The sequence below is a fragment of the Epinephelus lanceolatus genome, chromosome 1 (genome assembly GCF_041903045.1).
Source record: "Epinephelus lanceolatus isolate andai-2023 chromosome 1, ASM4190304v1, whole genome shotgun sequence".
Taxonomy (NCBI): Eukaryota; Metazoa; Chordata; class Actinopteri; order Perciformes; family Serranidae; genus Epinephelus; species Epinephelus lanceolatus.
Window position 1 is genome coordinate 25,806,114 of NC_135734.1, and position 26,963 is coordinate 25,833,076.

The 26,963-nt window shown below is 39.4% G+C and overlaps 1 protein-coding gene across 2 annotated transcripts in view; it reads right to left on the bottom strand.

Moving 5' to 3' along the window:
• rad18 (RAD18 E3 ubiquitin protein ligase) overlaps positions 1-26,756 on the bottom strand; it is a 43,213-nt gene extending 16,457 nt beyond the window's left edge. The window contains exons 1-12 of one of the 2 annotated variants that reach the window (XM_033625699.2): positions 26,608-26,756; positions 23,960-24,038; positions 23,203-23,264; positions 22,977-23,047; positions 14,837-15,267; positions 14,178-14,277; positions 13,566-13,634; positions 12,001-12,188; positions 10,789-10,859; positions 10,388-10,448; positions 3,667-3,798; positions 2,217-2,343 (exon numbers count right to left, since the gene is read on the bottom strand). In XM_033625699.2, coding sequence (XP_033481590.1) covers positions 2,217-2,343; positions 3,667-3,798; positions 10,388-10,448; positions 10,789-10,859; positions 12,001-12,188; positions 13,566-13,634; positions 14,178-14,277; positions 14,837-15,267; positions 22,977-23,047; positions 23,203-23,264; positions 23,960-24,038; positions 26,608-26,658 — 1,442 coding nt within the window. In that variant the 5' untranslated portion in view covers positions 26,659-26,756. The remainder of the gene's footprint in view (positions 1-2,216; positions 2,344-3,666; positions 3,799-10,387; positions 10,449-10,788; positions 10,860-12,000; positions 12,189-13,565; positions 13,635-14,177; positions 14,278-14,836; positions 15,268-22,976; positions 23,048-23,202; positions 23,265-23,959; positions 24,039-26,607) is intronic. The other variant, XM_033625700.2, reaches the window with a different exon arrangement.
• Positions 26,757-26,963: the final 207 nt, after the last annotated feature.

Sequence of the window (26,963 nt, forward strand, 5' to 3'; positions counted from 1 at the left end):
CTGACTCATTTAAGTCTAGGCTCAAAACCTACTGTTATTCATTAGCGTTTGAGTTGCTGTGATGTGGTCTTCCCTGACGCATGCCTGTGTGTTTAAATGTGCTTTATAAATAAATTTGAGTTGAGTTGCATCTAGAAACTTTTAAGAGGAAGGGTTGTCTGATTCCTGAAGCACTCTGTTGATAGCACATACAGGAGTCTTCCAATATTAGTTTTAATGGTGTGGGGAAGGAGCTTGTCTGGTTCCTGAGTCCCAGATGTAGAGCTCGGCTGCTCGGATTTATTTAGTCATCTTTGCATTTTGTAATTATACTCAAAGCTGTGTCTGAGCTCAGGCTGCACACTTGCACAATTCACACAAATGCTTATCATACTTGATTAGCAGGGGAAAAGACCTGAAATCAAGCAAATGCCAGTTTGGCGGGGCAGTTTAGACTCTGTTCACAAATCTGTGCTCTCTGGATGCCATAATGACAGCTAATGTTAACTAGTGTGTCTTGTGTTTTGATTTACATTCAGAATCATTAATCCACAACCTTTTGTTGAATTACTGGAGCAGAAGTATGCAACAAACAACCTTGGGATCTTAATTATAGTATATAAAAAAAAAGTAAAGATGTAAATACTATGAATTTTTCCGATAATAGGCAAGAAATATTTCCCTGCAGTACAATAGGAGTGGGATAGAAGGCTGAAAGAGGATGTTGAATGCCTATGTGGTGTAAAGCGAGTGATAACTACTCCCACTGAGAATCTTCAAGGTTCAAACCAAAGTCCTCTGTATTATACTGTACATGATCCAGCCACATTTTTATCAAGGATGTAATGCCATTATAAAGACATCATGCATGCATGTGCACACTGACATTTCATGTTTACCCACAACAATAATAGTTATTTTTCTATTAAATGAAGTGAATAGATCTGATGTGAGTTATGGAACATTTTGAATGTCAAATGGTGAGTTCCAGTTTAATTTCAGTGGCTCCCTGTACTAGTGGATATGCTAAAGAAAAATCTCAGTTTAAAGGAGGTATAAAATGAGACTTTATTTGTTGTTCCAATTGAAGTCATGCAGTCATCGCTGACTAAACAGCACTTACTTATATTGCAAAAGAACTGGCTGATAATTTGAGTGCCACTGTATTGTTCCTCTGCATAGATCTGATGGTTCTCCTAATGTGCTTGTTACCAGCAGGAACCTCCTGATGGAATATGTCATCAGTGTGCAGATTCAGCACATGCTGTGATTCTGTATTTACCTTGCTGCAGCACTATGCTTTTGTAGTAAATGGGTTACTTTTTTTTCTCACTTTGTAAAACAGCTAAGTGATTGTTTTGCCTATAGTCTATATCAGTGGTTCCCAACTGGTGGGTCCATTCCATTCTGAATGGACCACAAGTGACTCGAACTTGTCTGGTTTTTAAAAAACACACTTTATTTTGAAGTACAGTGACTGTCTGGCACAGTGCTTTTATTTTGAAGTGCTGTTTCCTGCTGTAAATTGAATAACTAACAGATAGCTACATGACAGAGACAGCAAACTAGCTTGATGACATGTCCAAACGAAAGGATGATGCTGAATGTATCAAACGGTTCAGACCTTGAACTAATGACTAAGAAAAAATCTGGACCCTGCGGCTGGACCAGTTGGGAACCACTGTTCTATATCATAAGTAAAATGTATTCTTTTCCTAAGTAGTAGGTGTCGGGACATATTTTTTTCTGAGTAATCATAGGATACTGGAAAGCTTTGGAGACTGTTGTCCGTGCAAGGCAGGACGTCTCCTGTTTTTCTAACATGGTAACATCTGAATGCAATTAACTCAGATTGAGTTACCACAAAAAATGATATTACCATGACGGACTTTCTCAGAAATGATAATCAAATATGAAATGAACCACATATTAAAATCCTGTCCTGTCAAAGCCACACAGAAGGCTGGGAAATAAGTGTTACAGTCAGTGATATACTCAAGGATTTATGAATTGTAAGAGTTACAAGAGGAAGCACCACTTTTTCAGAACAAATTATAGAACTGTTCAAGGTCTAAATCCATTTTATTCACAATTAGACAGATTCAAATGGCAGAAAAGTAGTAAAACAAGGACTACTACTTTTCTGTAGCAAGGCAAAGGACCAACCCTGGACGACAAGCTTCGAGGGTGTCGCCTACTGTAAGTGAATCAGGATGTGTCTATTATCTGAGGCTCACCTGCTGATGGAGACATCACTCAAAGTGGGGCTGGATGACAATTCAATCCCTCTCGCAGATGGGTCCTCATCAGATTCTGTGTCTTCTACCTTGATCACTGAGCAGCTTTTTGACTCTGGAACTTGATCTAGAGGAGGCAAAAATATATATATCATCGTGTCAGACATCCAAGGAGAACGGTGGAGAAACGATCTGTCAAAGGAGGTGTGCATACATTGGATGACCCTGCCAACTTATGTCCACTGCATACCACATTTTCACATATTCTCAATGTTAAAAGCAGATTTAAGGTCATGTTGGTACTATCACATACACCTGGTCTCTCACACAGTGGAGGGTATAATGCAGTTTCGGTGTGTGCCTTTTCATTAGTGTACTGCATACAAATTAGCAACATGCGATATCACTAATTAATTCACTTAGATAGTGTAAGTCCCACTTAATTCAAACCTGCAATAACTGATTCTCTGGGCCAGTAGGGGGCACTGGAAACAAGCTGTGAACACAACATTAACATATCATCACCTTTGAGTTGATATTGGTGAACTTGCTGAACAGTTATTTACATCTCCAGCAGTCACAAAGCAACCGGTCATTCATTTGGAGTTGTGATTCTGGTCACCTGGTCCAATATTCACTCTCTTTCTAGCTCTGTGTTTGGTCTTTACCAAAACCTGGGGGAAATATCTGGCTCTTTTACTGCTAAATACTCATCTATGTTCACCAGCTAGTCACTAACAACGTTTGGTGCTGAGCAGGTAGTGTATGGAGTTTTTACAATGCAAAGAGCTGCCTGCTGCAGCTGATAACAACGTTATGAGAGCAGTGAAAGTGAACTAAAACAGTTAAGTAGTGGGATGCTTTAAGTCTTTACAAATTATTTTTCATAACTTAGAGGAAATTACCAACTATGCCTGAAATGTAAGAAAAATATTACAAATGTCAAAGACTAAAAAGTGTCATTATAAATCACCAACATATGAAATAATACAGAAAAAGTACGTTCCTAACTTGTCCCACCTGTCACTCCTTCCCTGCACTTCCTCTTTAACATTTTGGAAATTGTTCTCCACTTGTTCCCAAAACACATAAAAATCCAGCAACATTATTGATCCACCATTATCCACCCTTGACTGTCGTGCCTACTGCCTAACAATACTGTGTTGTGTTGATGTTGTGAATTTGGCAAGGATGGAACAATAAACTGAGTGCACTCCCCCACACACACAACCAGCAGGGAGTCACAACAACTGCACTGAATATCGAATGGCTCCTTTTGTATACTGTTAAAAAAAAATAAATGAATAAAAAACTAATTTGCCACAAAGCAATCAATGACATTACCATGGGGATGAGGTGACTTGCGCTGAAGGGGACGGGAAACACTTAAAAGTCGCCTGTGGCTGCAGTATATTTTATTCCATGAGAAAGGTAATGAGTGTTGCAGTACCTGCAGAGTGTGGTTTTTGTGCATCCTCTCCTTCCACAGTGACTTCCTGTTTTATACGAGCCTGCCTGGTGGTGTCCATGCGACCCCGAACCTGGGCAATCAGGCGGGAAAAGTCACTGCTGTGCTTCTTCCCTGCAGGCAAAATAGGATACATGGTGGGTGGAGTAGTTTAAAAAAAAAAAAAAAAAAAGGACAGAATTTTCCATTGTCCAACAGTATCAGACGTACACAGTTTCAGTCAATGAGCTGAATGCTGAATTAAATGACCCTGACGCAGCACTACATCTTATCATTTAATGAAAGGGTTACAAAGATGCTAATAATGTAAAGTTGCCAGCCTTCCCAGTGGTGCATCAGAGAAAATAATATAAAGAAATGCCAACCCACAGATAGGCTACTGAACACACTGTTGAAAAAGATGTATTAATATTTATAATGAATGCAAACTCGTTTCTCTCTGTGAGACAACAATATCTGTAACACATCGGGTCAATCAGATTCATGTTTGGACTTGGATACGACAGCTTCAACCTTGAAAGGTTGAACAGAGTTGGGAAAATGCACGGTTTTATTCATTAGCTTCTGTATTTAAACACCACAGATTCGGGCTCCAGGATGAGATCACTGTGGCAACAAATCCTTTTACTACTGTGGTGGAAGCCAGACAGTCATTTAAAAGACATTATAGCGGACTGTGAATGGACCTGGGCAAAAGAAGGGTAAAAATTACCTTTTGGCAGTTATACAAAAATAAATAAAGTACTTAATCACTTTCCACGATCATCTGCAAATCTGTGATGTTTATATATACACAGTAGAACGGAGACAGAACTGAGAGAAAAACTCTTCACACCAACACACTGAAATTAACACTAGTGTGATCCAAATTTTGAACAACTCTGCTTCTTCTCCTTGTAGGTCTTAATACTGTCACTGATATCTTCATGAGCAAAGGTTAGCCAGCAACAAAGATTAGCCAGTGCAGCAAAGCTTTACATTTGTAGAACTTGTACATTTACAAATTTAAGTGTGACTTCAAATCAAGCTGAAACCTGACCGTTTAACCTGGCAACAACTGCAGCCGGCTCAAACGTGATTGGTCAATATCACACGGACTACAAACAGCCTACAACCGGAAACCAGGGCTCTTCCGCTCTTCTTCCGGAGGCAAGATCTCCAGGGTTTGCCTACAGACTCTACATTCACTGAATGTAGAGTCTGTATATAGAGACTAGCATAGCCGTCGCTATTTCAGTGTTTTAAGTTTATGGAATTAACTGTAACGTTTTGGTTACCTAAAAAAAAGTTTTGTTCAGTGTGTGGTTGTACTAAAAGACCCTCGAAAGAGCTGGATATTCGTTTTTTTCTATGAGAACATTTTGTTTTAATGGTTTTTGGCCTGTTTTTTGCTAGCTTAAAAATTTGTATCAGAATTATCACATTTAACCATAGATGTACATGCGCCTTGCAACCAAGCTAGCAGCTAGCATTAGGGTTAGCTCAATGATCCCAGGTTACATTACTGATGATGTGTCTAGTTTGCACCTTAAGTTATGTGTAAAATCAGCTCCAACCTCTCGTCTAAATATGGTCACTATAGCGACAGCCAAAATGCTAAACTTAAGGCTTCAAAATGGGAGTCCACAACCAATAGGTGACATCACGGTGGACTATGTCTGCTTTATACAGTCTATATTTTAAGTACACCACAACAGCACATGTTATATATGTACAGCTTTTTTAATTTGCAGGCTTGTAAGGACCAGATTGAGTTGTGCATTTTGTGAGTTATGGGTTATGATAACATGTAATTAACCGGACTTAAGGGATGTTGCTGCACTAGTACACATACCTTAACAATGGACTCCATCATTGCAAAATACAGTTGGTTAACAGTACATTGTTAACACTGACAAACAGGATAAACTCCAACAAGATAAACACTGAGGGTGTTACTTCAGTCACATCATCATGTTTTCAGCTGGGAGCCATATAAGCAGATCAAACGTCTCAGGGGCTGGTTTTAATGAAGCAGAATTTCCCTTGCATTTATCCTGGGTTATTAGAATGTTTCCTGAATAACCAGGTATCGGGCTGTATTACCACTCAAAGCATATGACACAATAAAATGCTGTCAGCACCCGGTGGATTTAGTGTGTGCTGTTCTCACTTGCTTCTATGCTCATTCACCATTCCCAAAGCTGGCAGAGTGAATCATCCACATCCTCCTCTGATAAATCAAGGTTATCACAGCAGTGCAGCTATTTTTAGAATCTACCTCCTGTGAGTCACATCCATTTTTCAACCATTTTTAAACTTAGCACTGCAGAGTTATTTTCCAACAAGCTTTTTATCTTGTTCAACCATGACAACATAACTTCAGAGAATAATGTTTCCTAATGCTGCTGTTTTTGCTTAACCTCTGCCCTAAGGATAAGAACACAAAGCTGGTCCAGATTTCGGTGCATTTGTATATTTCTGAGTGATTATCTATGAGGTCATAGCGAATGGGCAAAAAAAGAATCCTAGATACTTAAATAGCCAAGCAACCCTACAAATCACAATGAAACGTCTTGGGTATTATTTACACTCACGAAAAAAACTCATCAGTTTCACATCTTCATTCCAGAGCTGGCTGGTAAATTACTCACTGAAGAAGCAGCAATTCTGCCTGTTTCCGGTGCTGGTAATGTGCCGTGGAAGGTATATGAGGCTGGCTCCTAATCGAGGGCTTCTAGACTGAATAAACTAAGATTGAGATATTGGCTGAGCAACACACTGAATATGCAAAATCTTAATGATTTTGCTGGAGACACAAAGTATGTAGTCTTGTGAATATTTCCTCCTAAGTTTCCAGAGGACCAGTCTCTACTTCTCCATTATATTGCCAAGCAACAATTACTCAAATTTGACAAAAATATAATTACCTCTCAGGCAAAGTCTCTAGTGGATTTTCCTACTGAACTAGCTCTCTAGAACTGGAAAAAATAAACGCACTAGTTGGTTTTAAAACCTATGCTTTGGAAAATTGTCATCACAGGCAGGCTGTCATTAAGATGCCCAAATCATCCCTAATTTTTTGAGACATATATTTCTAAGATCAGGCTTAAAAAAAATCTTCCGTGGCCGAGTTTGTGTCCTCCGTTGACTCTTTAGCAATAATTCAGGGGGAGTTTTGCCATTTGATAGTTTGAGGTACTCTAACAGAAGATTGTAATCATCATACAGGACTTGGGGCAGCATTTCAAAGCAGAGGTGAGCCACCCAACCTAAAATAAAGATTGTCTCTGCTAACACCAGAGGAAAATAATACACTTTTATGGAATAAAAAATAAACCTTTAGAGAGACAGAACATATTTCAATGCTTTCCTGTTAAGACATTTCCTGAGGGAAACCCTGATCTCAAATTTAAGGGGCTGCCTTCAATTCTTGTCCTCGTCTCATGAGTCTGAGTGTGAGGGCAAGGTAAGATTTGTTTTTAAAAAGGAAATGAAAGAAAATGAAATACAAGACAAGGGAATAAAAGTTATAGCGTAATTTCAAAGACTGTTAGAGGCAGATGGAGTTAGCGCATTAGACGGTAGAGTCTAAATGATGCCACATGTCTGTACGTGATCTGTGTTTACGTGACTACTTTCATAAAGGTGGTTTAGTCTTGATTAAGATTCTGTATGAAATATGCCTCTGTAAATTCATATCCTAGAGCTGCATATTACTAACTAAGCTTCTTCTCCAGAGCCTTTGTGCTCCCTTGTCTAGCAGGTTCCCTTGGATTGCAGCTACGCCTGGATCCTGGGTCGTGGTTGAGCTGCTGTCATGGTCCTGCTGATGTCTACCACTACTATTATTACTGTTAGTCATACTTCTACTATTATTATGCACATATGATGATTATTGTCACATACATATCACAACAGCAGTCAATGGAAACCAAAATCATCAACCCACTGCGGTCTGGATTCAAAATCACCCAAAATCAAAGTAAAAAACTAAAATCACAGGCTGATCCAACTTGCGTGGATTTTATCATGGCACCTCATGTGACTCAGTAGTGTGTATGGCCCCTATATGCCTCTATGGACTCCCGACGACGTCTGGGCATGCTCCTGATGATTCGGCGAATGGTGTCCTGGGGGTTCTCCTCCTAGACCTGGATCAGGGCATCACTGAGCTCTTGGACAGTCTGTGGCAGTACTTGGTGGCCTCAGATGCAATAACATAATGTCCCATAGGTGCTTAATTGGATTTAGGTCAGGGGAACGAGAGGGCCAGTCAATCGCATCAATGCCTTCGTCATCCAGAAAGTTTCTAAACACTATGGCCACATGAGGCCAAGCTTTGTCATGCACCAGTAGGAACCTAGGGCCCATTGCACCAGCGTAAGGTCTGACAATCACTCTGACAATTTTATTCCTGGTAACTAACAGCAGTCAGGGTACCGTTGGCTATGACATGGAGGTCTGTGTCCCTCCAGGGATATCCCTCCCCAGACCATCACTGACCCACCGCCAAACTGGTCATGATGGATGATGTAACAAGCAGCATAACCTTCACCCTGGCGTTGCTAGACTCATTCGCACCTGTCACATGTGCTCAGTGTGAACCTGCTCTCATCTGTGAAGAGAACAGGGTGCCAATGGTGAACCTGCCAATTCTAGTGTTCTCTGGCAAATGCCATTCGGCTTGCATGGTGCTGGGCTGTGAGCACAGGTCACACTAGAGGACGTGGGGCCCTCATGCCATCCTCATAGAGTCTGTTTCTGGCACTTTGGTCAGAAACATGCACACCAGTAGCCTGCTGGAGGTCATTTTGTATGACAAAAGAGCAGATACCGGTCCGGCTGCTGGGTTGATGCCCCTCTACGGCCCTGTCCAGCTTTCCTCATGTAACGGTCAGTCTCCTGGTATCTCCTCCAAGCTCTTGAGACTGTGCTGGGAGACACTGTAAACCTTCTTGCGACCACACAGATGGATGTACCATCCTGGAAGAGCTGGACTTCCTGTGCTAGCTGATTGGGCTGCAGGTACCGCCTCATGCTACCAGTAGTGACAAGGACACTAGCAGAACACAAAACTAGAGAAGAAGGATAAGGAGAGCGACTGTCTGTGGTCACACGTAGAACAATTCCAACAAGGGTTGTCTTGCTTTGGCCTCTCCATTGCACCTGTTGTCACTTTCATTTGCAATGAAGCAGGTGAAACTGATTCACAATCACTGGTGCTTCCTAAATGGACAGATTGATATCCCTGAAGTTTAACTGTCCTGGTGTTATACTCTGACGATTAAGTGTTCCTCGGTTTATATGAGCCGTGTATACACTAGCAAACTACCATTATCATTATCATTACCGTATAATTGCTACACAATAATGCTATTGTCCTTACTGTTGTTGCTGTGCATCTCTGCTTGTCTGTCTCTCTCCCTATATCATTTTGTCAAATGGATCATTGTACATTTATTATCTTGATCTGTACTATACACACAACATCTATTGCATGTCTGTCCGTCCTGGAAGAGGGATCCCTCCCCAGTTGCTCTTCCAGGTTTCTACCATTCTTCCCTTGTGAAAAGGGTTTTTTGGGAAATTTTCCTTATCCGCTGTGAGGATCCAAGGACAGTTGGATGTCATATGCTGTAAAACCCTCTGAGGCAAATTGTGATTTGTGATATTGGGCTTTAACTGAACATAAGCTAGCTCGTAGAGAATACTGAGATGTAACATATGAAAAAGACAAAATATATTGACAAGTTGTTTTCCATCTGTGGTGCTATTCCCTAATTGATTGCTTGACTGTTGCAATGCCTGCTTAAGCATTGTCTTTAAAAGTTGTAAATGAAACATGATTCACAACTGTGCTTCACTCCAATAGGGGGATTCAACAAAGGAGCCCTCGTGTACTCACACAAGATTGGTTGCTTCAAATTAAGTTCAAAAACAAATTCATTCTTTGAAAAGACGGGGTCCATTTCTCTGAGATAACAACATTTTGTATTTCCTCTTTCCTCTACAGAGGACAGCATTCTCACACTTTTGTAACTGAATCACACGGTTGGACACAGTTTGGCCGTCCCACTACAAGGCACAGAGGGTTAGAGTCTATACCATTTCTCTCAGTGATGAGGTCAATGCATGACATCTACAAGATTTATTTATTTTTTTTCAATCAAACACAGTCGACTGTCATATAAAATGTGTCCTTTCCCTGTAATAAACAACCTTGGCTTTAAAATGAATATATCCTACAGCAATTATGCATTATTTGATATTAGTGAGCGCCCTGTTTATGCATAGATAAGAAGGGAAATGAGAATTAATGTTTTAATTTCACTGACAGCATTAAATTGATTTTAATTATTCACTTATTTAGCTCCTCCAGGAGTACAGAATTTCATTTGTGCTTTTGTTGTTTTTGTACACATGGCAAAGGCATTGTGATATGTTAATACACGTATTGTTTTAAAAACCACCTGACAATGGTTGAATATGAGAAGTTTGCTCATCCTTCTGCAAAGGCAAAAGGCAGAATTCTGAGTATTTATTTCCTCACATGCAGGTGTAGACAGTATATATTCATATGAACCTTTTAACAGAAGATGTAAAGTTATGCAGAACAGTTCCATCAGTTGACCTTTGATGGCCTGATTTAAAGACATTAGCCCAGTGAATCAGACCCCAAAGGAGATTGATAGCGAAAGTGACTTGAAAAGAGATCACTTACTGTAATTTGAATGCATCTCTTCAATCTCCTTCTCAGACTGGTTCTTTGCAAATACCATGACCTGCAGGAGTGAATTGACAAAAAAACATGTGCATTAGCATTAACCATCAATGAAAAAAAAAAAAATCCCACGATATTGCAACAGTATTTCCAAAGCAATTGCCCTATGTAAACCTGAGCTAACTTCTCAAAGGCGGCCTGTGAAATTGTCATTTATTAATTTTTTTGCCATAAACACGCTGAATATATGTTCAATCCATACCTCCCCCTGTTTGTGGCACATTATAGCCACCAACTGTCAATACGGGGAGAACACCCTCAGCAAACATCATTCTATAATAATATAATAATACAATTCAAGTCCACAAGTCATCCCATTAAGCAGTTACTACTGTACACACAGGTTTGGCTTTCCCCTGCAGCTGATTCCTCATCTTCTCATTGGCCTCCACCTCTTTGGCAATATCTTCAGCTGTTGACAGAGGAAATAAAAATCTTCACAAATATTGCCTGTTATACTGAGCTATGAAAAACACAAAATGCTTTGACCCACGAGGTTGCAGTTCAAAAACGGAGGCATTCCTGGGGATGCCAGTGAAGAAAATCACAACCTGTGAGATCACATCTTATATGCTCATATCCCATAAATCCTACATGATGTAAAAGCATTTGTCCTCAAATTAAGTGAATCAAGCAACCTCTACATTAGTTGAGTCTGATTTTGTTGGTTTGCTTGTTAATCTTCAGCCTCATGTGCACATTTCTTGGTGCATTTGTTCATATATAGAGCATTTGGCTCAGTACACTGCTCGGTGTTCTGACACTCAGCGTCCTGTATAAGGAAAACTGTGTACGTGCACATTATAGTTGGCAAGTCAATACTGATTTAACATACACTACATCACTGTTCTATCACAGCACTTAGTTTGAGATTTTATAATCAAATTCATTTTGTTCGCTCCGGTGATGCATACCCTTCATCAAGGAAAAAACCTGGTTGCACACGTTACATTAGTCAACCTACTACTTTGCATGATTGCAAAATTAAAGCAACACTTCACCTACAAAATAACCATTTGTACATTTATAAGTCATACTGTGTTACCATGAATTTGCGAAGAAACTTTGTTTTACTTGCATGCCTCCATGGATAACGGCAAACATATTGGTTTATTGATTGATTGGGGGCCACATTTAACAACGAAAATACAAATTTACAAACTCTCACACAACTTGTGCAGTATAATCCAAGTCTCATTTATCCAGTTGTATACTTAGTGCTTCCCAAACACATGCATTTTCACTAAAAATCTAAGTATTGGAGTCTAGCTTTAATGAGAGTATAGATAAGTTTTACATTCAGTTTTAAATGGCACAATTTTAGTAAACAGCATCAGAGAAAGCTGCTTCATTCAGTGTTTCTACCAGTTTATATAACTGGGTATGTTTGTTTTAGAGAGAAAGATACCTCCGCGGATAAGAAATTCTAACAGAGAAGCTGGTTGCAATCTACAATCCTCACAGCTAGACACCACAAAATCCCTCTTAATCTTACACACTGCTTCTTCTAATGCAGTATCACCATTATGGTATCATATACCAAGTACCCTCACCTGATTTTGGGTTTAGGGAATCACACTGGGCATTGTATATTTGGACAAACTCCTGGTGTCTTTTGATAAGCTGGTCTCGAGGACCCTGCATGGAGAGATGACACTCCTTCAGCCTCCTCTTCAGCTCCTGCATGGAGAGCAAGGTGTACACCAGCTTCGTCATTGGACGCCTCATCCGGTCCAGGGAGCTGCAACAGACAGATTGAGTAGTTTATTAAAGTCTTGTGCATCATACACAGATAAAAATAAATAAATAAGGTATATCACACAGTGGCCACATCAGCTGAGCAAGTATATTAGTAGACAGAAGTCACCATTTGTCAGCGTGGTGAAGGAACAGACCTCTGATGATCTATAACCCTGCTAAATTCAGACAAGATTGTCACATGTCTTATATTCTATTCTATACTTTGTCTTCTATATGAGACATTCAGTCTAAGTTATTAGGATTGTAAGCAAAAGGAATCCTCATGCAGGCTGGCTACACACGGCCAGAATATTAAAACCTCTGCAATTCATCATTATGACATCACGGTCTACTCCAGATTAAGTATTTTGCGCTGCCACAATATGACCAATAATTTACAGAGTTTCATCATTGCTGCATGAGTCATTTATCACCCTGGAAAAGGTTTCAAAGACCACTCACGACCATCAGTCTCTCAAATTATGTCATGGACCCCTCAGCAAGATAAGTGGCCAGGTTGACGGAACTACAAATCTAGTAATTATTGCAATTGTATGGTTTCAGTAGTTCTGCCATTTGATGCAAACAAAAGGCTTTAGTGTGCAGGATTCCAAGTTTTAAAGAGAAAATAAATCATAGCTCTCCCTCAACTTCATCCACGAGTAAATGCACAGGCACATTCAGAGGAAATATCCTCTTAGTCATGGAAAGACGAGACAGCCGGAATATAAACGTACATCCGACTATATACTGTATATTAGGAGCATTAAATAAAATGTGTGCATATCCATAATACATTTCCTAGAAGCTACAGTCCAACATGTTGGACACTTACACACAATATCAATACCATAAGGAATATACATGCTGTAAATCAAGGACATTTACAGTACATTCCAGCTGAGCATAAATACTGGAAGAGGGGGAAAATTGCTGGCCTAGCTCCATAAACCCTAAAAAAAGATTTTGTCTTGTTACATCACTGTCTTGCAATACAACACCACTACATATGTAAGTGGGTCCAGCCTCAACAGTCACATAATCCCTGGAAAGACACATCTTAAACATGTTTTTCAGTAAAGTTCATACATTTTTATTCAATGATATTGACATGGCAACCATGGAAACGAACAGCAGATGTTTAAAGCCCAGTTCAGACCAAAGATTTTGTGGCTGTATTTTTTATAGCTTCTTAAAATATGAATGAGGATAGTGATAGTGAGATACTGGCTACAGTTGCATTTGTAGTAGTGATGAAGCGGCGAAAAACAAAAACAAAACGAGCATCAGATAGACTTAATTCATGATAAATACACCACAATAATATAAATAACCAGCGCCAATTAATCAGTCAATGAGTGTGTGTGTGGGAACCCACCGTCTGGCATTGGCACACTGTGAGGATGTAACCAGGACGCAATCAGAGGTCTTGGTGGGGAGGGAGGACCTGTTGCAGCAAGCAAACACATCATATACAGTCATTTTGACTTGACAAGCGGACTTCACTACAAGCCGACTGTCTGTTGAAACATGTGACATGCTTTACATTCTAAAACCAACCACCAGCAATTTGACCCACAGAGTTGCAGATGACATCATCAGCCAGTTTGAGTGGAGCTCAGGCAGCCAGCTTCACACTGCTACAACTTTTCTCTGCAATGTTCTAAAACGGTTTCATCTCATTACGAGTCATTGATCTGAACTGGGCTTAAGGTGCTGTGTGCAGTCACGATTACTGGTCCAGAAATGCCCCAAAATATAACTGCACATAAAACCTCTACTTATCCCTACATCTTTAAATGCTTGAAAGTTTGATCCAAGCCAGTGACAAAGATCAATGCACACCTGTAGACTTCTCTCATCAGTGTAATCTTCACAAAATCTATCAAGGGTCTTTAACTCATTTTCCACTTCCCTGTAGAGCATTAAAGGCTCAGCAAACAACAGCAGAGAGCCTTCATTAAAGTGATCAGTTAAGTGGGTATTTTACCTCCTTAAGCTTTCCTTCTTCTCTCCACTGCTGAGACACACGTCCAGATGCTTGTTGATAAAATTCTGTGGCACACTAACAGAACACACAGGGCACTCCACTGCAAAAAAAAAGTTACAGAAAATATCATTAGCAACTAAATAAAAAAAATATTAAACCATTTTTTGTGTCACATCACATTACATTTCACTTCTAAACAAAAACCTTGCTGCAAATTTAACAAATAAAAAGCTAATCGTAGATACCATTAATTTAAAAACAGCAACACCTACTGACCAAAAGCAAGAACTACTACTAGTTTAAAAGCTAATTTCACAGGAGAAAGTGATCTAGTTACGTTAACTGGATCAGTTACCATAGGTGGGGCACATGTTAAAAATGACAGCAGCATCTACTTTCTTTGCTTGTAGATGGCAACATGAACAAGTCTACATCTGCAGCGCTTAACTGCTGCTGCTAGTACCCGATTAGGAGCAGTTTTGCAGGTAAGCAAAGCAACTGATCTGACACCGACCAAACAGCTCTCCCTTGTGGAGATTCTGTAGCCTTGTGGTAATAAGTGAGAATGCAGGTTTGTGATTGAGTTCATAAGGCAATTAGAAGTGGTGAGTCATCGTGGGTGACGAAGCGTTCTTAACCTACAGGTAGAAAGGCTTCACCTTTGATTACGGGCTTTACATCTTTTGATGGTGACGAGGAATGCGGCATCTGAACCGCGGTGCTGATGCTGCCAGAGACTCCTGCCTCCTGTTTGACCGACATCAAACCCTGGATAGATACCTCGTCCACATCTATCGGTTCTTCCTTCACATGCACTGGAAGATGAGCAGTTGCTGAATGTAGGTTGGTGTCATTTGCATTGTGGATGCTTGGAGTTTGCCTTTTCCCCCGCTGAACACTCTTAGCAGCAGACTCATCTCGCTGGGTTTCTTCAGTGGGAGACGTTTTAGGCTTCTTTTGGAAAAAGTGACTCAGATCAGAGTTGCTACACTTCTGGCCCCTCTGTCTGGGAGTTTTGCATTTAACAGCTGAAGCTGGGGTCTTTGGCGATATTGGAGGAGAGTCAAATTGAACTTTTGACAACTGCTGCCTGAAAAAAAAGAAGAAAGTGCATGTGGATAAAAATGTGTGCAGCACTGACCAGCAACACAAATGAATAATTATGCAAAGTATATTATGTGGAGTAAAAGACTTAAGGTCCTTCTAAAAAACATATTGAGCCCATTAAAAAACTGGAGAACGTATAAATATTGTAGACAGTAAAATGAGCTCTTTGACGTTAAACTCTGCCTGCTCAATTATCTCGCTTCTTCTCAACTGGACGAAAAAAAAACTAGACACTTTGGCTACAGTCTTGGAAATGTGGAAAGCAAACAAATTGCAGCTGGGCCATTACTTGGCAATAAAATGGAACCAATGAGGTGTGTAATGTTCCGCTTTCCATATCTAGAACTTATTTGTGCTTACTGTCCCCATTAGAGCAGGTTCACACACATGCACGCACACACACTTGCCAAACCTGCTTTGCACAAATGTGATGTGGAAACACCTCATCCCCCTGTCTCTGCCTCTCTGCCTTCAAAGATGTTGAAGAAATATGCTCTCCCCACCCCACTATTCATCTGTTACACCGCATACAGCCAGGAATAGCCATTACTGTTCACTCCACTTAGACTTGCTTAACTCTATATAAGTGTGGTCACAATACTGGTGAGTGCTGATGTGATTTTGTTGAGCGAACCTTGGGCGAAACACTTTGCTCGCTCTTAATGAAATCACAGTAATTCAGTTCAGTGTGGTTTGTGTTGATGATTTTATCTGAGATGTTCCTGCGGCCAACCAGCCCCTGATTCTTGAGAGTGGCTGTGCAGAGGGAGTTCTGTCTACATATCCTCACTGGAATTTCTAACATCGACACAATACCTTGAAAAATATCAATACTCAATACTATTTTCAATACCACAGAGAGAATTGACAGAAAGAGCATAAAACTTATACTTTACATTAAAAGATATAATAAAGCTAGAACATGACAACAGCAGAATAGCAGCAAAGAACAACAGAATGTATGTAAATATTAACAATAAGAGAGAACAACGAAGGAGCTGGTACTGGTGTTTTGATACTGCAGAAAATGAGTATTAAAACAGTTTAGAATTGATATGTAGATGTAAAGCAATATTTGTGACACTACTCTGAACTGCAGCAAATGATTTTGTCGTATATTTAGAGAAGGTAAGCAAAATAACAAGTGTACAAAAAGTACTTCATCACTGAGGGTAACAAAGCAAAAAGTTTCATATTTATATTACAATGTACTTTAAATTTGTATCTAATTGTTTACTTCCAATGATACCTGCTCTGTTACCTAACTGCACTGTTACTTAACACAACCAGGATCATCCAAATGTACTTTCACTTTATATCATAGCCATTAGCTCTGTTTCTGCCTCATTTGAACAAACACATTTTTTCCATTACTCGTCAAATGGTTCGAAATCCTACTGTACCCTAGCAGTTTACTGGCTGTTGCCATAGAGCAGACACCCGCCAGAAGAGCCAATCAGACTATTTTGCTACACTTTGCGTTTAAAATTAGCACCTACATGACATCATAGTTACATCCTTACGGACGTTTATTCCAATATCATGACTCAGGCTGCTGCGTGACGACGTTGTCACCTCCCCATTATCTGAATGTATTTTTTTTCTCCGCAGCCTGTAAGTGGCAGGGACAAGCAGTTAGGGATCTTTGCTACAGGTGACAAAACACTGCCATAAAGAACTCTTAAGATTGCCAAAGTAATTAAATTTCAAGAGGCTTTAAAGTGCCTTTTGTCGAGCAATAAACAGAAAGAAACACCTCTTTAAATACTGTACAACATTGCCCGCCTGGTCCATTAAGAGTGGGCAGATAATGGAAATATCAATAGAAACATTTAACAATATCGAGTACCCATTCCACTGTTATTGGCTTTTTCCAGCATTGGCACAATAAAATAAAACATCTCCTCTTTGAACTCAAGGTGTGCCTCAGCAGGGCACACACAGGTAGAAATGAATGAGTTGGAGCCGATCTAACCCTACATTACAGTTCAATCTGATTGCATCCACAATTCATTATTCAGCAGGAGGAAGGAGACGCATTCATAATTCATAAAGCAGGATTTCCAGGATTTAAGAATGAAACAGATTCAAAGGCTTCGCAGTGAGGGCAAAACAGTGCTTTTAGACATTACCATTATTCGGTAAATGAGGCTGGACACAAAAACAATCATATAAAACAAACAAATAATAAAATCTGACTTTCAGAAATACACCAACATTCACTAATTGGGTGATATAAAGTTGGGCGATGTTGGAATTACTCTACTGGCAATATATCCTGAAAAGAAAAAAAACAAAACACTATACAATGTTATCATAATAGTGTTGCACAAATTGCATGTTTGTTGAAACATGATGTAGCTGCCTTCAAAAAATGAAGGAGCACTGCTGCTCAATTGACAGCTGAAAGGCAGAGACTGCGGGGACAAACAGCGTGCAGATCAGCATAGTTTTGCATCTAACTGCGAATTAAGGGTTTATTTTGACCAGACTAGAGTTAAACTAACTAGATGACTAACAAGACTAACTAAGATGGTTTTAAGAGTTCTCAAACTAGTGAGTGTGACACACTTTACTGCCCCACTGACTTGTGTTGTCATAACAACTAACAACAATCATCATTTTCTTTTGTACAAGACAAATGACCATGGCAAACTGTTCAATATCCGTTCTATTCATTCTTTTTCTATGGGCAAAACACAGACAAAGAAAGAGACAAAGAAAGAAACAGAGAGAAACACAGAGACTGAATGTAGCACCGAATTCATAACACTGGTTGTATAACTAAATATTGTTCTATTATCACAGACACCAACCACCAACCAGTATCATGATGAATGATATCTCCCAAGCCTAGCATGATTCTGTATGGACGCAGAAGTTTAGGCATTTTGTCTGAAGTCTCATTAACTTTTCATGTCTAGAGCTGTAGAAACCAAAATAGCCAAGAGCAAGTCTACTTAATTTACACACACACTAATTGAACTTGAATTGCCCTATCATATTGATTCCCTCCACAATGTGAAGAATAATCTTTAATAATTAGAGCTGGGTGTTAGATGCAAGGACAGCAACTAAAGCACTTTTAAAGCTGGATGTATGTGCCCTATAAAACACACACAATTGGTGACTCCACACCTTTGGGCCTCCTCTGCGAAAACTATGTGCAATATACAATATCTCAAAAATTATTTAACTCTAAAATTGAATTTTAACATACAGTTTTGAGTGACAATGACAACATTTTAGCTTGTATTTAAAATCACATAAAAATCAAATGTAAATTAATGGAGTAAAAGAAAGCCATAGACTACAAGTCTCTATAAGTATAAAGTCACTGGCCCATCATTAGAGAAAAAGACCAAGATGAGGGAAACAACATGTACTAACAGAAAAGGCTATTGTGCTTTTGAAACAACAGTGTCTCTACATAAGCAAATTAATTTACAGAGTTAGAGGAGAGACTATGAAGTATCACAGCCCACTGTGAAAATACAAATGTGTGGCAGTGATGATAACAGCTAATGGTTTGCTAGAGAAATAGGCCTCTAGTTTAATGGCAGTAAATCAGGGCCATCAGCCAGCAGCTACCCAATGAAGTGTTTTCCAGGAAAGTTTCACGCTGAGAAATGAAAGTGACCCAATTAAAGAAGCCATCCACAACCACAAACATTGCAACCAACCACATACACAGATATAAGAATAATATAAATATCCTTCCCTGTATGATTCTGTACAGACAAGTTTTTACACAGGCCCACAAGCAAAATCTATGATAGAAACAGTCTTAAAATGTTTTATATTAAGAGCAAAGGAACTACTCCTGAACTAAATTTTTGAGACAAGTCTATTGCAATATAACAACGTATAACTCTTTATGACAGAGTCACCTATCAAGGAGTCCCATTTTTCAGATGCTCAATGCTAGACAACAGGAAATTAAAAACCGGGGGGAAAGAGCAACAGTGTAAGCCATTCATTCCTAACAGTGATGACAATCAGAAGGTCTGCAGTTCAAAAGGAGACCTTTCAGAGTGTTGATATCATTGAGGTGATTGATGGAAGGGAGGAACTTACTGACTGATAACAGCATTCACACATCATATCGACATTAGAGTTTGAAGAAAGTAATCTGATGATTTAAGTTTGAGGGTCCTTTTGTTAAAGGAACAATGTCCACTGATGAACAGATGGGGGTCGCGGTCGTTTTCAAAACACACTTGTGTCACGCACTCCAAAAGAAACTTGTTGAAACTTTAAACAATAATTTATTGTACAAAACGGGGGAAACAAACGTTGACAAAAACGGTTCCATAATTCACATTAAATTCAAAAGATAGCGAAAAAACAGCTACAAGTTAGAGGGAATAGTGATAAAGTGGTAAAACTTGGCATTGATCCACAGCCTCAGACGGATGTGCTCAAGCGTGCCATGCGCACAAGCCCAGTTGGTAGGCTATACTATATTTTCACATTTTTAAGAATGCTATTTAAAAGTTTTGATTTTTATTGATAACCTACATTTACCAACAACAAAAAGACATTTAGCACAAAAAAAAATGTTAAAAAAAAAGGAAATAAAAAAATGAATATCAAATACCAAATTTTCATAACGAATACCTACCCATAGAAACAAATACTCGAATATCCGAATATTTGGGTACAGCCCTAGCGCTCACGTGTGCGCGCTCAGGGTGATCGGTGATCTCTGAAGAGCAGCAGTCTCGTCAGTACTGATGTCCAGATTCTCAAGTGCAGGCATCGCCAATTCCCAGTCTGAGCAGCAAAGACTTTCCTCATCCGTTGGCATTGCTTTGCATTTGAAACAACTACACCACCAGGTTTCCAGTGCTCGACTCCAGTATTCTGCGGCTGGCTGAGGGTTAGGCTCATGAGCTGTGACTGCTGCTTCGTCCAGTAGCCTGAGTTCCGCGTCTATATACTCGGGCTCAAACAAATACGGCTCAACAAAGAAATGCTGTTCCTCCTCAATTTCAAAGTCTTCAGACATGTTGGGCTGTCCTTTGCTAAAAGACCATAGTGCAAATTATCTTTTAGCTACTGTGGTTACTGTTGTCTCCCCCTGCGGTGCACATGTCACATGATGTAAACACAGGTAAGCAAAGCTCATGCTTTCTCTGGTCTCTCGCAAGCACGCACACGTGAGCGCGGAGTACAGAGAAGCAGTCAGAGCTACAGGCTACAGTGAGGCTAAAAACAGAGTTCATATGACGTTTTTCGAAACAACTTTTTATGTTGGGGCTTCAGGACACTTGGATCACTACGGATGAGCATGTTGGAGATATTTTGTGGTTTCAATTTTGTGTTCTTGGACGTTAGTCTGGGGCGCAGTCAGCCATTAGGTGTGCTAGCCCCCCCCCCCCCGGTCTCCGCAAGGGATGTGAGGACTCTTCAAAACTTCACCAGGGCCTCCATCAGCATATGGGTGAGTAGAAAATGGCTGAAATTTCATTTTTGGGTGCACTATCCCTTTAACTGCCAACCAGAGAGATTTCATTTACTGCCGCACTTGGCCAGGTCTGATGCCGATTCAACATGCTGAACTGACTGAAAAATACTGAAAAGGGCCGACTAGTGTTCACGAAGTGGGACACATCACAAAAACTAGGGCCACAGACGCTCACTGACAGACTGACATTGACCAGTGGCCTCCTGTGGGCTTGGTGTCAGGGCCCTAAGACAAGCCAATAAGTGCAAATAATTGTCTAGCTGCACCTATGAGGTCCAGATAAAGGAATTATTTTCTTACACTGTCACTGCAGTGTCACTGAAAGAAAAAAAAAAAACATTTCCTTTGGACCAGCTCTGAACACCCCTCCCTATGCCTACATCCTGCTGTAATGAAAAAATATCAGCCCTGGAGCTACACAAGACACACAGAAGTGCAATACATGGAGAACCTTGAATGACCTCAGCTTATGAAAACAAAATCCCCATTTGATTTACAGAAAATCCTCAAATCAGGGGTAGATTACTGGAAGGCAATTATAAGTGTTTCTCTAATGCCAGCAAATTGAAATAAACTGAAACTTGTTCCCTTGTGGACATATTGTAATCTTGTCAATAACAATGGGATCCCCTAAAGTCACCACAGTAATCGTTTCTCTCTTCAGTTCTTAGAACCGTGACGGTAAAAACTCAAGTACTGCACCTGTGTTCATTGTAAAGAGGTTTCACATGGACTATGCAGTAAATCTTATTTCCTGATCTATCGTTTTTATTATTCTGTTGGTTGATCTCTGAGGACAAAACAATTACAAGAACTATTGTTTGCTGTAGATGGCTGTACCAAAAGGAATCGCTAAGATCTTTCTTCACCATCTGACCATTTTGCAGGTTACAAAACACAAGATGGATCGTACTGAATGCCACTAGTAAAAAAACACTTGCTGCATTTTTGTATTGTTGCCATGCAACCACCCCATCACCGACTTACCCTGAACTTCCCATTTAATCAATCTACCATTCATTCATTTAGTTTAGTTCACAGCAATTAGTATCTAGTTCCTAAAATGTTCAGGCAGAGGGTACTTGCTGGAGCTCTGGTCGAGTGTGAGAGGCTGTCAGCAAATAGTTTGTTGGGCACAGGGAAACATAGATCTGTGTGTGTACATGAGACCCTAAAAGAGAGGATGATCACAAGGAGTACCAGTTTCTTCTCCACTGTTTACCAACTGCAAAATTGTTGTCGTGACTACTACAGAAGGCCCGACTCTTAAATAATTCAATGGGACAATGGGATGTGAGGCGCTTTTCTGCTCTGAGTTGAAGTTTTTTCAACTCGAGGAGTACAGAGCGCTCCGGCAAAAAACACCAAGCGCCTAGAGCACAGACACACGAGGCGTGTGGTGACACTAAAACAGCAAAAAGCTTCATTCTCATTAAAAACAATTACAAAATGACGCCTCCAGCTGCTAAAATGCTTTCCGCGTGATCAGGGCCTGAGAGTCAACAAACCAGTACCTCAATGACTCCAACATCATGTACCCATGTTGCTGATTTGTTTATGAGAACAACTGTGGTTAGGGCTTTAATCTTTTTTATATGCCCATTGATCGTACTGATAACAGCACTCTGGATTCAAAACTGATACCAAAACAGCATAGAAGCAGAGCAGGGGTTTCTACCTGCTACACAGACTCTGTGTTTGTAGCATAGGGTTGCTGCTTGCTTCACTGTGTGTGTACTGAGTTTTGCCAAGTGATAACACAGTTGTTTATGCAGGGTTTGAAAGCATGCAGGCTATATTAACTGGTACTGAATTAATTAACTGGATTGTTTTAACAACAGGATGCATTGATTTGATTGGTTTATTTTGATTGATTTATTTTAATGTGAAACATAAAAACACCCACAAGGTTGCTCTGCTCTGTGTCACATTCCTCTGGTACAATGAGGTATTCATTTGTATCATTTGTAAACAGGAAGTTTTACACAGTTCTGTATAGTTTCTGTTGGAGGGCTGCAGGCCATGCGCAAAAATGAGACCAGCCACGTAAAAATAGAGCAAAGCTGCGCAGTGCTTCTGTGGTCGGTGAAGCTCCTTCATGTGATTATAACAGATGCCCTGTGGGGCAGGCAAGCTGTGGCAGACGTGTCGCGCCAGTCCGCATCCCATATAATCAAGCCATTAGTTTACGTGTAACCATTTACTTTGTGTGTTATAGTTACCTTGCATCTTTAAAGTTTACGACCAAGTCATCCAGTAAACGGTTGTTTCTTAGATCTTGTTCTGTTGCTTGCTGAAAGAAAAAAGAAAGAAAAATATGATGGATCCTGTCTTATTTATCACATTAATACAGTTAATTACAGATCATGACCTGCAATTATGTCATTTAGATTAAGGTAATAACCCTGATGATTATGCAAATATACCTGGAGTCAAGTTCATACTTACTGTATTGCACACTGGACACTGCATCTTATAGCAAAGAAATTTTCTGATGCACAAGGAGCAAACTGTAAAATTAAATGCAAACAAAATGTATGTTATACATAGCCAATAGGTCGAAGTTTGTGGATTGAACAATACAAGTTCTCTGCAGTGCCCAACTGTATACAATCCACAAATGAAGGTCAAGTATGGCTCAATCACAGTTCCTTATTTGAATACTTCCAGCCTAATAATGCACTCATATACAACACAAAGCACAATTCCCAAGCAAAAAAAGCATGCAAAGCCCAAGGACACAAATAAATGCAGGTAAAGATGCATCCACTGAAAATAAGCTTGCTTTAACTTAAGCAGGGAACTCACTCCATGTTATTACTGCAGAGACAACAGCAGGATCCAGAAGGACAGTCATGATGACTACTGAATGGTTCTCTTGCTTGTGGTAATTACAATACCAAAGATAACATACGCTATATTACTAGTAGCTAACACACACACACACACACTAAAAAAACATTACAATCATTTGACAAAACATCCATTATCATATCACACCACATAGCCTATTGCTTGTTATACAAGTAGTCTCGCCACCAGACAATCAGAGATCTCCGCCTTCTGATATTTAGTTAAGCAAAGCGTCTAAAGACTGACTTGTGAGTCTGTTATACAAGTTGCTCAATGCTCTTGCCTTCATATATTCATTGCTTTGTTTCTTATTACAGTAACTACCTTAACAGCTGCTCTATTTGTTACTTACAATTGTGAGAGCATTTCGTCATCATTGAAATATTGAGGAAGTCGAAGCAGATGGGACATCGAAGCAGGGTGTCAACACTCTGCAGATGAGAAAAACCGCAGTGGTCAGCATATTTATGAATACTCACAAAAACAGCTCAACTATTAGTTAAATGATACAAAAACAGGTGAAAACATGGCAGGTTGGAGACATGAAATTAATTTTACAAACTGTGAATAATTACTTTTTTGGTGAAGCTCATGTAAACATTATTAATAGAGGAGTTGTATTTTAAATCATGGATTTTATTCAAATATTATAAAATCAAAACAAAACTATAACACAATTTATCAAATCATGATGACTGGTGCACACGATTTCCAGACTTCAGTTGCTGATTTCCTTTCAGGAAACTTAAGTCATGAAGTTAGCAGGAAGTTTCAAACACTTTCCTACAGAAGGGTAATGTTACCATTTCCTTATAGTCCAGTCAATCTAGCTCAAAATAGGCCCAACCTAGAACAGTAATGTTTTATAGTTTTTTATGTTTTATAGTTTTTTAAATTTTTTATTGGTCCTAATAAATAATAATAGTTATTTTTCACCTAGGTGAAGTCTGTTGGACATTGAATATTCAACGGATATTCGCATATTCATTTTGGGTTCAACAGTGATTTCCACCTCCCTCTCATAGGCAAAAAACAATGAGCAACATAGAAAGGTGAAATACCCCCACCTGCCCACACACACTCAAACACTCACAAAAACACACTTTCTATTTTGTAGGAATTTCCAAAAAATGAATTTGGTTTTCAGTGAAAAAAGTCTATTTTCTTCAATAGCTTTGACATTACTGGACCCAGATACCCCACACCAATGTAGAATGGCTTGGCCAAGTGGGCCTAATGAGGCACACCTCTTTTTAAATGGGTTCAATGCTCTTTCTATTTTATATGATTTTTTAAAACAAACTCCATTGGTTTTCAGTGAAAAAAGTCTGGGTCCAGTAATGTCAAAGCTATTGAAGAAAATTGACTTTGTTTCAAAGAGAACCAAATTATTTTTTTGGAAATAAAAAGTTAGTTTTTGTGAGTGTTTGTGTGTGTGTGTGGGCGGGTGGGGGTATTAGCCTACTCTATGTTGCTCATTGTTTTCTGCCTATGAGAGGGAGGTGGAAATCACTGTTGAACCCAAAATGAATATCCGAATATGTCGAATATCCAACGTCAAACTACCTTCACCTCGGTTTATTTTTTATCCTTCTTATTATTAATAATAATTGTGTTTACAGTGATATAATCAAACAGACCTTGTTTAGAAAGGAGCCATGTGGTACAGAGTTTAAGAGGAAATTATGGCCAAAAATTGATTGTCAGATTTATATAGCGCTTTTCAAGATACTCAGAGATGCTTTACAAAGAACAAGAACAGCAATAAAAAAAGATGGAATAATCCATAGAGAGGTAGAGAGGGAAATAATGCATAAAGTGTGAGGTAGAGGTTGTAGGCAGTTTTGAAAAGGTTTGTTTCGAGGGTACATGTATAAGACATTTAAATCCTGTCTCAAAATATGTTTTATTAGAAGGACTGACTTCCAAAACTTAATAAAAACATCACACATGTTGGATAGGTGTACACAGACCCTCTGGTACTAATCCTTACCCTGACTGTATCGCACTAAGACATTAAAACTTTGCTTTTGACTTAATATGTTCCACTAACTCTTCTATACTTTTAATATGTGATACAGGAGATATTAGGTACAATTAAAACTATGAAACATTACTATTGCAATTTCTCCTAGGTTGGGCCCTTTATTGAGCTAGACTGACTGGACTAAAAGTGTGTTGCTGTGACAGGAGGGCTGTACATTTTGACCACTAATTTTTGGTTTACCTTTGGCGTCTCTAAGGATCACATAAAACCTTGACTGATTACTAGTGCAATTTCCCTGGGTCAACTCACAGATTGATTAGACTATTATCCATTAATACTACATAGCTGCATGAGTCATGTTCTCTTACCCTGGATAGTTTCACTCTGAACGCATCAGCTCTAAAACGTTACAATATAAACAACAGCTAACGTTAACCGACACCCTTTCTCATGTTATCATATGTCTAACGCACTGTCACTGTCAAAATACCACACACTGTGCGGCTAAAAGAAGTTAGCATTACCGAGAGAAGTTAGCATCACCTGGCGTGACCCCTAGCTATGTATGTTTAGGTTACTGTTTGTTTTGACGGAGCAGCATCAGTACGTTTTAGGTTGATTCGTTTTAATATGAACGTATGTTTAACGTTAAATAACGTTTTCTAAATGGACAGGCTTCCATCTTATGATCAGTGTTAACGTTAGCTGTAACGTCAGTTTGTTTCTTAACTACTTCATTAAAATAGTTAGTACAGGGTTAACGTTAGCTAGGTTAGCATCAAGTGAGCACATCGGGCTGTTGTCTAACTTACAAACGAACTGGATACGTAACAGTTTTGTTAGTAACGTTGTCTGAATTGATTTTGAGTTGTAACAATACTTGTTGTTATCGTTGGTGTGTGTTATGGATGTGCGTTACTGTAGTGCTAGTTTAAGGGGTTTTTCACTTGGCGGCTCAGAGCTCGCAGACCCCATTTAACACTTGAAAAATAAATATACGTTATTCAACTTACTTTGAGACATGAAAGGTTGGGTGGTAAATCCGCTTCAATCTGTACCGCCATGACTCGTAAACAAAGCAGCAGATGTTAGAGAGAACCACAAAACTTTTTTGTTTCAGTGGTCAGGAATCAAAGTCCCGCTCACTGGGATGCAGCGCCCTTCTGACGTCATTTGACGACTTCCGTTTTCCGCTGTGATATAAACATCATGGGGTGGATTATGTAACAATAGTCTGGACTTTATTATTTTTTTATTTTAAATTATTTTTAGTTAAACAGGTTTAAGACGTTTCATTTCAAATTATTTATCGACGTCATCTGGTTTGGTCCTTTTTGGTAATAATAATAATTTATTTGTATTTTTTTTT